A 12,221-nucleotide genomic window follows, 5' to 3' on the forward strand; every position below is an offset into this window, starting at 1 on the left:
TCTGCCCCATTCGAACCAATGTGCTAAACAACTCCTAACTCTGTGATATCTTTTAATCTGGCACCAATGAGGTAATATAACACATCCGACTCATCATAATAGATCATTTATGTCTCTTGATTATCGAATTGCCCATAACACACTCTTCCTGATGAGCTGTAGTGACTACAATTGCCTTTCGAGGTTGCAAATCCTGAGCTTGAGCTGGAACAGCTGGAGACATTTCCGATATATGGTCACCCAAGACATTCGAAGCATTGGAATGTCCCAGATCATGCAGAAATTACAAGCAGCTGGGTCACTGATACCCAGATAAAAGGCTGTGCACATTTTTAAAAGAGGCATTATTCTCTCATCCACAGGCAATTTCAAGGAACACCTCTAGACCTGCTTTGAGATTATAACCTTATTAATACCCTTATTACTGTGGTATTCAGATTTAAAACCTTGATTTCATAGCTCCTAATTTGAAATGAAAACCAGAATTTCAAAGAAGAGATAAAAATACTTGCCAAGCAATCACTTACTTGGTTTCCTGTAACATCACACTGTAATTTTTATTTGAAGACTGCTTGCTGGTTTGCTGTGAGTCTAACACACTCACCACTACTTTCCTGCTTGTCACTGTGCTCTTGCTTCACCCTGTGCTCTCTCAGTGAGACAATTACTCTCTCCGCATTATTTTTCTTACTGCTGTGCTCTCCACACTCTCACTGGGTTTAGAACAACTCAATCACTTTGTTGGCCACTCCTTTTATCTCGATGGTCTCACAGATTTAGTCAATTAATGGAATTTAAACTCCTTAGCCATCAGTGCAATTTTGACTTATGCCCAATTAATCCACGCCTCTGAAATACCATTCCATAACATGACTACATTGGTACCATTTTCATACATGTGAGGTATGGTGTGTTTGATTTTCTCTTTTCCGTTATTCTAAAAGTAAGCCAGGTTTGCACACATGGCTTTGAGTAATATGAAATAGTTCCATATTTTATAGGGCCTTAATGTATGTGCACTTGTTTCAAGTAGCAACTTGTGTACATGTTATTGCTTTCCTAGTCATAATTAGGAGAACCAGTAAGAATCACTTAGAAAAGGCGCAGCACAATAAAAAGGCCATTTGACCCAACATGTCTGCACCAGTTGAAAAGGGGGAAAAAAAATTAGCTGTCCATTCTAATTCCATCTTCCAGCAAGTGACCTGTACACTTGCAGGTGACAGCACTTCAAGTACAGATCCAGATGCCTTTCAAATGCACTGAGAGTTTGTGCCTCTACCACCAAACTGGGCAGCAAATTCCAAACAATCACCACCTTCTGTTTGCAAAACATTTCTCCTCTCGTATTCTCCAATCCTTAAAGAAATAACCCCATAGCTGTGATTCCTCTGGTTTTAATTGGGAAGCTAATTATTGGCACATTTTTGCAACCTTTAGGAGATAAAATTGTGACTCTTCTATGTTAAGGAGCAATTAGTAGTTACAATTTGTGTTTATATTCCTGAAATATGGTCCAGGTGGATAAAATTCACTGTCTGCCTTGCAGACTAACAGAACTGCCAGCAGAATCATCACCTTCTATGCTATTCATATTGCTAGGTGCTTTGTCAGAATCAGAAAAATGTTTCAATTCTTTGAACAGGCACATTTCATTTAAGAAATTATGTTTGAGGAAAATCTATTTTGGTATAAGCAAAGTATAAATGGGAAAAATCTCAGTTCGTGGGGAAGTATAACACCTTTGATGAAAAACAGAATTCACACAGTTGAATTACTCCTTAACTGTAATAAAATTTCATCACCAGAACCATTCAGATTATCAGTCATGGTAACAGACAGATGCATGCCTACTTATGAGACTTCTGGAGAAACTAAAGGAATAATTTTGCAAATTGTTAAAACACACTGTCAATATATCATGCTTCAATATCAGCCAAACATATTACACAAACTAAGTTACTAAAATGTTTAGAAACAGCCCCACAGTATGGGAGCAATAAAGTACTACAACTGGGCCAATATTGCAAATCTCTTCCTGATCAGCAAGAATTAAATATGTTTAAAATATTCCATCAAAAAAAACTAACAGAGGCTAAGTATCAGGGTAAGTCAAAAGGCAAATTCTGTTACGCTACAGAAGAATTAACATACTAGAGCTTTGATAGGTTGAATCAATTTTTGTTCACCCTGACCTTTTAAAATACATTTCTATTAATCATGAACAGCCCAGAAATTTAGAGTTTGGAATTCCATTCTGAGGCAGCATCAAATCCCAGGTTTCATTAATATTCAAATCCAGTTTTCCAAACTTTGCCTTGGTGTTAGCCAATTTTTTTCAGATAAAGCATCTTGCACACGATGCATTACCACATCAAGTTTGAGTAGTATAGAAGTAAAACAATCAGAGAGTCCAGCAGTGCTGCACAAATATTTTTCTCATCACAGCCAGTATATCTTGCCTCATTGGTCAGAACATTGAGTATATAAGTTGAAATGTCTGTTATGCCTGTACAGGACATTGTTGAGGCCACTTTTAGAATACTGTGTCCAATTGTGGTCACCCTTCTACCAGAAGGATGTTGTTTAACTTGAGAGGGTGCAAAGAAAATTTGCAAGGATGTCGCCAGGATTGGAGAGTTTGAGCTATAGGGATTGTCTGGATAGGCTGGGCCTTTTTTTTTGGAACATCAGAAGGTTTAAGGTGAAAGGGGAAAGATTTACAAACAACCTGAGGAGTACATTTTTTTACAAAGGGTGGGACATGTATGGAACAAGCTGCCAGAGTAAGTGGTGGAGGCAGGTACAATTACAACACTTAAAAGACACTTGGATGGGTATATGAATAGGAAGGATTTACAGGGATTTGGCAAATGCTAGCAAATGGGACGAAGTCAGTTTGGGATGTCTGGTCAGTATGAATGTGTTGGACCAAAGGGTTTGTTTCCATGCTACATGTGTCTATGACTTCATCTTGGAGGATAGCATGGCTGAGCATTGCAAGCAAAAGATGAAACCTCCATACTTTTTCCTTGGAATTGGGTTATTCAATTCAAACAAAAAAATGTTTGTTAACATCAGCTTGCAAGTTATCAAAATTTAGAACTGTAACTATTAACATTTACCATGTGTGGCAACTAACTTTTGAATTAATCAGCAGTTAATCACCAGCAGTTCATGAAAACTGTTAGAATCTATGTTCAGGGGACATAAATTACTCAGTTGACAACAAATTAAAGGGAGACAGGAGCTTTGCAAATTTGAAAATGAAAGAGAATAGGTGGGTATTTGACTTTGATATTGGACATATAAAATATATGAAGCTGATTTTTCTCCTCCTAAAAATCTGAGTTGAAGATTTGGAGAAATATGTAATCCATTATTATACTTCCTTCAATTAGTGGAGTTCAGTCAATAGGGTAACATTATGCATGTGTCTTAACTGCCGGCGAGTGAAATTTTTTGACAATTATTTTCAATGGAATGTCAACAGGAAAATTGAGTCAACTATGGCTAACAAGAAGTTAGAGATTGTATAAGATTGAAGTCGGAGGCTTATTAAGTTGCAAAAAAAGTTGCAGTTGGACTAACTCAAATTCAGCAATCGATGACCAAGAAACTAACAAAGCAAGAGAGAAGAGCATATGAATGTCAACTAGCTTTAACATAAAAACAAACTGTAAAAGCTCCTATAGGTGCCTAAAAAGGAAACAATTAGCAAAGACAAAGGTTGGCCCATTACAGGCAGAGACAAGAGAATTTTTAATGGGGAAGCTTCACAGAAGCTAAATCATTACAAGTGAGAATAAGGAACTGAAATAATTTAATATTATCAAAAAAAAAGTATTATTCAAAAAATTAATAGTACTGAAGATTGACAATGAGACCAGATGATCAACATCTCAGAGTTTTGAAACAGGCCTGTATAGACACAGTGGATGCATTGGTGAACAGATTTTATTATGCTACAGATTCTGGAATGATCTCTGCAGACAGGAAGGTTGCAAATGCAACCAGATAGCTTGAAAAGGAGGGCAAAGAAAACCGGAAACAAGACACCTGTTTGCCTGGCATCAGGAGTAGGAAAAGTACTAGGATCTACTTTAGAGGATCTACTTTATAACCAAGCGCTTGGAAAATAAATTATCTAATTGGGTACAGTCAACTTAGATTTATAAAAGGCAATCATGTTTGACCAACTGGCTACAATATTTGTCAGATATTACTAGCAGTTTAAATAAAGAGCAATCAATAGATGGTCAATAAAGTCCCAAAGAAGTAAACAAAATTATAGGACACAGAATAGGAGGTAATGTACAGGCATGCATTGTGGATTGGTTACTTTAAAAAAAACAGATTAGAAGTAAATGGCCCATTCTTAAATTTGCAGATTGTGATCACTAGTCGGGTCTAAAAATCGAGTACTTGATTGCTTGCCGTTCACAATTTGTATCAATAACTTGAAGACCAAATGCAACTTTGTAGGTGATACAAACTAGGTGGAGATGTGTATTTTGAGGATGATCAAAGAAGATTTAAGGAGATTGGGATAGGCTGCTTCTGAAAAAGATCCCAGTGACAACCATACGGGTCTAGGGACAAGTGTCAATGTGTATCAGGACGCCAAACCCATAGTAATTGGGATCATTTCATTTCTTATCTTTCCTTTATCATGAGGTCTTTTTAAACGATTTCTTTATTTTTCTTTATCAAATGGCTGTGCCTAGTTATTTAGAAGGATTGGTAATAAAGTACAGTACCATATTTCAAATCGTGTGCTAATTAGTAGTGCATCTTTGGTGAATATGCTTTGTCTTTATAACAAATCATTAAGTTTGTTGATTATTAAAGAAAATTGGCTTTTAAAAAAAGTCAACAATTATAAACAAACCAATACAAACTATGTATTTCGCGATATCAATTACTAGGTGAAACATTTAAATATGATGTGACACTGGCATAGTGGAACCAGAAAAAAGACAGTGCACTTCTCCAACCTCGACTGTAACAGATGTCTTGTTTGGAAAGGAGCAAGCACAGCAAGGACAGGACAGGCAGTTAGCATCAGTGAATGCAGTATTCAAGATGAGGATAAGTTTTTATAGTAAGTTATTGTTTCATCTGAGGATATGAAATAGGTTTCAGAGTTATGGAATAGCAAGTCAGTGTGAACAAGTTGAAAGTAATCCTGTCTTCTATCTTAACTTATTGCTGCATCTATGTGATAGCCAACATTCACAACTGAGGTAGAGTCAGAAAGCTGACTAGTTTGCCCTGCTGGCTGCGATGAGTTAGATAGGTGTCCTATGGTCATGCAGGGCCTACATGCACTGATGGAGGAATACCATACTGGAATAACCTGGCATACTGGGGTCATTGGAAAAAGGAGTTGAGGAGACAGGGAACTGCTGAAATGTCCTGAATTAAAGTTCTAGCTGAAGTAACGAATAGGTTAGAACAAGGAGAATCAATGGATGTTATCTACCTGGACTTCAAGGAGGCCTTTGACAAGGTGCCACATAGGAAGCTACTGAGCAAGATAAGGACCCATGGTGTTAGAGGTAAGATGCTAACATGGATAGAAGCTGCCTGGCAGAGAGCAGACATAAAAGGGTCCTTCTCAGGATGGCAGCCAGTGACAAGTGGTGTTCTGCAAGGTGTTGGGACCACAACTTTTCACTTTATACATTAACAATCTAGCTGAAGGAACGGAGGGCTTTATGGCTAAGTTTACAGATGATACAAAGATAGGTATAGGGACAAGTATCATTAAGGAGACAGGGAACCTGCAGAAGGATTTGGCCAGGTTAGGGGAGTAGGCAAAAAAGTGGCAGATGGAGTACAATGTGGGAAAGTGTGAGGTCATGCACTTTGGTAGGAAGAATAGAGGCTTGGACTATTTTCCAAATGGGGAGAAAATTCAAAAGTCTCAAGTGCAAAGAGGCTTGGAACTTCTAGGTCAGAAGTCTCTCAAGGTAAACTTGCAGGTTGAGTCAGTAGTTAGGAAGGCAAATGCAATGATGGCATTTATTTTGAGAGGATTGAATAGAAAAGCAGGGATGTACTTCTGAGGCTCTATAAGGCTCTGGTCAGACCACATTTGAAGTATTGTGCGCAGTTTTGGGCCCCATATCTCAGGAAGGATGTACTGGCCCGAGAGTGTGTTCAGAGACAGTTCGCACGAATGGTCTCATGAATGGAAAGCCTAACATATGAGGAATGTTTGAGGACTCTAGGTCTATAATCAATGGAGTTCAGAAGGATGAGAGGGAAATTTAATTGAAACATAGAGAGTACAGTACTTACTGAATAGCCTAGACAGAGTAGACGCCAGTAAGACGTTTCCATTGTTAGGAGGGACTAAGACTCAAGGAAACAACCTTAGAGTGAAGGGAAGACCTTTCAGAACGGACATAGGGAGAAACCTCTTCAGCCAGAGAGTGGTGAAACTATGGAATTCATTACCACAGAAGGCTGTGGACGCCAAGTCATTGAGTATATTTAAAACTGAGATAGATAGGTTCTTGAGTATTAAAGGGACCAAGGGTTACGGGGAGAAAGCAGGAGGTAGGATTTATAACCATCTAGAAAAGAATAATCTGATCAAGGATAGTCAGCAGTGTTTTGTGAAGGGTAGGTCGTGCCTAACGAATCTCATTGAGTTTTTTGACAAAGTGACCAAACAGGTAGATGAGAGTAAACCGGTTGATGTGGTGTTTATGGATTTCAGCAAGGCGTTCGATAAGGTTCCCCTCAGTAGGCTATTATACAAAATGCGGAGGAATGGGATTGTGGGAGATATAACAGTTTGAATCAGTAATTGGCTTGCTGAATGAAAGAAAACAGAGGGGTTGTAGTTGGTGGAACATGTTCATCTTGCTGTCCAGTTACTAGCGGCGTACCGCAAGGGTTGGTGTTGGGTCCACTACTGTTCGTCATTTTTATAAATAACCTGGATGAGGGCTTAGAAGGGTGGGTTAGTAAATTTGCAGACGACACTAAGGTTGGTGGAGTTGTGGATAGTGACGAAGGATGTAGTAGGTTGCAGAGAGACATAGATAGGATGCAGAGCTGGGCTGAGAGGTGGCAAATGGAGTTTAATGTGGACAAGTGTGAGGTGATACACTTTGGCCAGAGTTATCAGAATGCAAAGTACTGGGCTAATGATAGTATTCTTGGGAGTGCAGATGAGCAGAGAGATCTCGGTGTCCACGTACACAGATCCCAGAAAGTTGCCACCCAGATTGACAGGGTTGTTAAGAAGGAATACAGTGTTTTGGCCTTTATTAATAGAGGGATTGAGTTCCAGAACCAGGAGGTTATGCTGCATATGTACAAAGCTCTGGTACGGCCACACTTGGAGTATTGTGTACAGTTCTGGTCACTGCATTATAAGAAGGATGTAGAAGCTTTGGAAAGGGTGTAGAGGAGATTTACTAGTATGTTGCCTGGTATGGAAGGTATGTCTTACGAGGAAAGGCTGAGGGCCTTGAGTCTGTTCTTGTCAGAGAGAAGGTTGAGAGGTGACTTAATACAGACATATAAGATAATCAGAGGGTTAGATAGGGTGGACAGGGAGAGCCTTTTTCCAAGTATGGGGATGGCAAATACGAGGGGACACAACTTTAAAGTGAGGGGAGATAGGTATAAGACAGACGTCAGAGTAGTTTCTTTACTCAGAGAGTAGTAAGAGTATGGAATGCTTTGCCTGCATCGGTAGTAGATTCACCAAGTTTAAGTGCATTTAAGTCATCATTGGACAGGCAAATGGATGTACATGGAATAATGTAGGTGGGATGGGCTTCAGATTAGTATGACAGGACAGCACAACACCGAGAGCCGAAGGGCCTGTACTGTAATGTTCTATGTTCTATGTCCTAATGGGGTTGAGAATCGGATCAGAAATTATTTAATAGCGGAGCAGACTCAATGGGCTGAATGGCCTAAAATCTGTTCCTATGTCTTATGGTCTTACTCCTTTTTCCTGTGAGTGCGTGCCTGTACCTCCCTTTCTGCTTGAAATGACAAACTACATGCAGTGAGGTTAAAGTACTGCCTCTCCTTTTCACTTTGGCATTGATGGTCTGTACTGAAGCTATGGATTTCATGTTCAAACATATATCCAGTAGTCACCAAGTGTTCAAGCAGATATCTAGCAGTCACTGTATGTTCAAACATATATCCAGCAGTTACCAAGAGTTCAAGCATATATCCAGCAGTCACGGAGTTCAAACAAATATCCAGCAGTCACTGAGAGTTCCACTTGACCATGATCTTGAAGACAACCTTCACCTCTTCTTTGGAGTAATAGGCCCGCCTACCCCATCCATCCCACAAAATTGAAGACTGTTTCAAGGTAAGAAAGGTGCTTTGTGAATTTTACAACCATCCACCTGTCAACCTGATAGTGGGGGACTGTAAAATTTTGCACTTTATTTATTTAATTTCAAGGAAGTTGCTCACAACCATTCACATGCCAAGAGTGACCTTTACCAAACAATATTTATTCCTATTTCCTCACATATTGCCTCATATCAATATTCAGATTTCTTTTAAAACAAAGGGACACAAAAGCCTTCAGAAAGTCCTAGCACCATCAATTTGCAGTTCCAAAAAATAATTTTTCTGTATCTCCCTACATACCATCACATTTACAAAATCCAAATTTCATACAAAGCTAAATATCTTCTATGTATTCTCCTTAAGAATTCATTCTGTATTTATTATAATCTTTATGTAAAATTGAGTTCCTTATTTCATGAAGATCTGAACATTTATCTTCTTTTCTTCACCTTCCAATTTAGATAGAACAAAGATTGTACCTTGCAGTTGCAATGGTTGGATTTTTACTTTTGAAGGGCTCAAAGCCCACATTCTCAAATAAGGGTTTCCTCTGTTGAAACAGTGTTCATCAGAAAAAGAAAGTGCTCGAATAAAAGCCTTGCATTTTTTTCTCCTAGATCTGTTTTGTCAATGACTAAATGCTATTTATAAAAGATAGAGGCATTTAAGTACTTATAATTTCCATTATTCATACTTTCAAGGCCCAGTTCATTGACTGTTTTACAGGCTTGTAGTAACAACTATTAAAAAAAAACTTGGAGTGGTTTTTCTTAGCCATAGCTACTGTAGGGTTCGTTGGATATATACCGACTATATATTGTGCAAATGATCATGGAAGTGTCATGAATTGGCAAGGGGTCAATGGCAGAGAGCTAAGAGATACCTACAACAACAAATGGAGTTATCTAGGTGCAGATAGTCAAGTCAAAGTTGAGGGCAACCAGAATGGGGCAAAAATCTTGCAATCGGGTCTCACCTGCCATTTTCAAAGATCTACAGAGTTCCCACAATTCCGCAAAAATCTAGCAAATGTCATTAATCCTACAGAAATTAATAATTTTGTAGTTTGTCAGTATAAAATCTAGCATCTCTTGAACTCACTGTACTTCATTTAAACTGGAAGCTTTGGCTTCAGAAGAACAAAGTCTCATTTTCTTAAGCTTGCACTTTGTCATGGGTATATTTCAATTCCTCCTTCAAAATGAAGTTTTAGGTATGGTAAATGATGACCCGAAGCAACTATTTAGATTTTGCTTAGTTATTTGTTTTCCCTCAACCTTGCCTGAAAGCTTTCACTTCTTGTTCATTGTGAAATGACCAGAAAGGCTTGTATATTCAATCCCATTGAGTTCTCACTCACATTCTACCAGACTTTTCAGGGCTGCCCTTGAGTTTCCAGAAATGAAAAAAAAATCTCATGGTCAACACTTCAGGAGTCATCAATTTTTTAAAATTAGATTTTTTAAAAAACTATTTGAATACATTTCTTTTATGAAAATATTGGAAATGACAAATTTTCTTCAGCTGACAATCAAGAATTATCAAATGTAGTTTGTTGTCTCCCAAATTGATAGGGGAAAGAAAGTAGTGTATCACAAGAATGGACACATTTAATGACCAATGACAGGAGCTTGGGGGCATGTAATGAAATTTCCAGGACAATGTCCAACCAGAGTTGAGAGCCCATCTTCCAGCAGAAACACCAGGTTAGTAACAGGGAGCAAATTCTGACCAATTCCACCTCAACCTCCACGCTCTCAGCTCCAAAGATGCTTTGGTAATACAATAGTAAAGTAGTAAAGTAGCAAAACAGCGAATACATCTGGGACCTTCCTGCTCTGTCCAATTTAACTATTTAACTCTATAAACTCACTGAACTGCCAGGAGTTTATTTTTAAATTTTGCCTCTGATGCGAAAAAAGAAAGGTACTTTACATTTCCACTGATCATTTATTTTCTGATGTTCATACGGAAAGCTGACATGCTGATACAAATGACAGTAAATTTAAGGATAGAGTATCGAGTGATCTTGAAAAGTTCTTTTGGCTGAAAATTATGAGTGAAACTAACAATTCAAGTCTAAACATTCCACTATTGGTGCAAATAAATAGAGATACAGTCATGGAAGCATTTACAAAATACACCATCATGCAAATAGCAGAACAATACTCTCAGGCTGGAAAATAGGAAGCCTTCAAAAATTAGATAATGAGTCCAGAGACAGTATGTTTCTGTGAGGGTGAAGGGCAAGGCTGGTATGTATACAGAATGCTGGATGACTACAGAAATTGTGGTTTTGGTCAAGAAAAAGAAGGAATCATATATCAGGTGTAGACAGCAGGAATATTGCATTCAATTCTGGTCTCCTTGCTATTGGAGGGATGTTGTGAAACTTGAAAGGGTTTAGAAAAAATTACAAGGATGTTGTCAGGGTTGGGGGGTTTGAGCTACAGGGAGAGGCTGGAGCTATTTCACCTGGCGAGTCAGAGGCTGAGGGGTGACATGATAAAGGTTTATAAGATCATGTGGGCATAAATAGAGTGAATAGCTAAAGTCTTTTCCTCAGGGTGGGGGGGGGGGGGGGGGTCTAAAACTAGAGAGCATAAGTTTATAGTGAGAGGGGGGAACAACATGTTCACACAGAGGGTGGTGTGTGTATGCAATGAGCTGCCAGAGGAAATTGTGGAGGCTAGTACAATTACAACATTTAAAAGCCATCTGGATGGATATACGATTAGGATGGGTTTAGAGGGATATGGGCCAAATGCTGGCAAATTGGACTAGATTAATTTAGGATCTCTGGATGGAATGGACAAGTTGAACTGAGGAGTCTGTTTCCACACTGTACAGCCCTATGACTATGATTCCAAGTAGTCTTAAAAATCCGGAAACAAACCATAATTTTCTATCTAAATTCTTCAGACTGAATGCAAACGGTTATCATGAAAATACCAACACCTAAAAGAAATTAAACTAGATTTTTTCAAATCTTCAAAGTAAAACAGATATGTTAAAAAATTCAATTCCGTTGCTGTATCCTTTCTCCTCAGAAAAATTTTAAAGGTTATACTTGTTTTTGAATACCTGCTGGAAGACTGATTTTTTTCTTGTAGATGTGGTGGAATCGCTAACATATCACAACTTCTGAAACTAAACTTTGTTGCAATATCCAATAATTTCTTACCTTACTTCCCAAATCTCTTGAATCTCGTTCCAGTTTAATGTCAGTAACTGTGTATTTCATGCGATTTCTTCTTCCATTACTGCTGTTTTCTGTGCCATAATCTGGTGTTATCTGGACTGAAAGAGGACTGTCACTGAGGTTTATTGGTTGCTCATCCTGGCCAGCAATGTGGTCTGAATTGGCTGTGCCGTTACCATTAATGTCTCCCATACTTGCATACATCTCCCCGCAGTGACCTGCCTCTGCAGCACCAGAATTAAGCATCAAGTTCTCATTTCCATTGAAACACTCCACAGATGAATCTTCTGTAAAGACAAAAGTGCTAGATTTTAGGAAGTTTTAACTGATCCAAACGTTAATTTTCTGCAACATCAGTTGAAGTTCTCTTGGTCAAACAGCACGAGGTACAATTAAAAATCATGGGATTGAAACTTAGCGAGAAAAGAATTTTGTATTGATGTCAATAATTTCAATAAGCTTATCCACATTAAAAATTTATGCTTTTTAAAATTTCCAACTCAAAGTAGTGTGCATTTACTGTATGGATAATAAATTTTCCTCCAATTATTGATAGATGCTAAGTTAACTTTCCAGTATTTTTGGAAGTTAATATATACCAATTTGGTAGTGCACATCCCCCAGGTATGGGGCATTGCTCACCAACTTTGCCTCTACTATGTTTGTTTCATGCCTA

At 38.3% G+C, this 12,221-nt stretch overlaps 1 protein-coding gene across 5 annotated transcripts in view; it reads right to left on the reverse strand.

The window, feature by feature from the left end:
- Positions 1-12,221, reverse strand: part of LOC140477127 (nucleolar protein 4-like) — a 343,324-nt gene that overhangs the window by 143,700 nt on the left and 187,403 nt on the right. For all 5 annotated transcript variants that reach the window (XM_072570460.1, XM_072570458.1, XM_072570459.1 and 2 more), the window contains one exon: positions 11,528-11,832. In XM_072570460.1, the coding sequence (XP_072426561.1) occupies positions 11,528-11,832 (305 nt within the window). The remainder of the gene's footprint in view (positions 1-11,527; positions 11,833-12,221) is intronic.

The sequence above is a fragment of the Chiloscyllium punctatum genome, chromosome 5 (genome assembly GCF_047496795.1).
Source record: "Chiloscyllium punctatum isolate Juve2018m chromosome 5, sChiPun1.3, whole genome shotgun sequence".
Classification (NCBI taxonomy): Eukaryota; Metazoa; Chordata; class Chondrichthyes; order Orectolobiformes; family Hemiscylliidae; genus Chiloscyllium; species Chiloscyllium punctatum.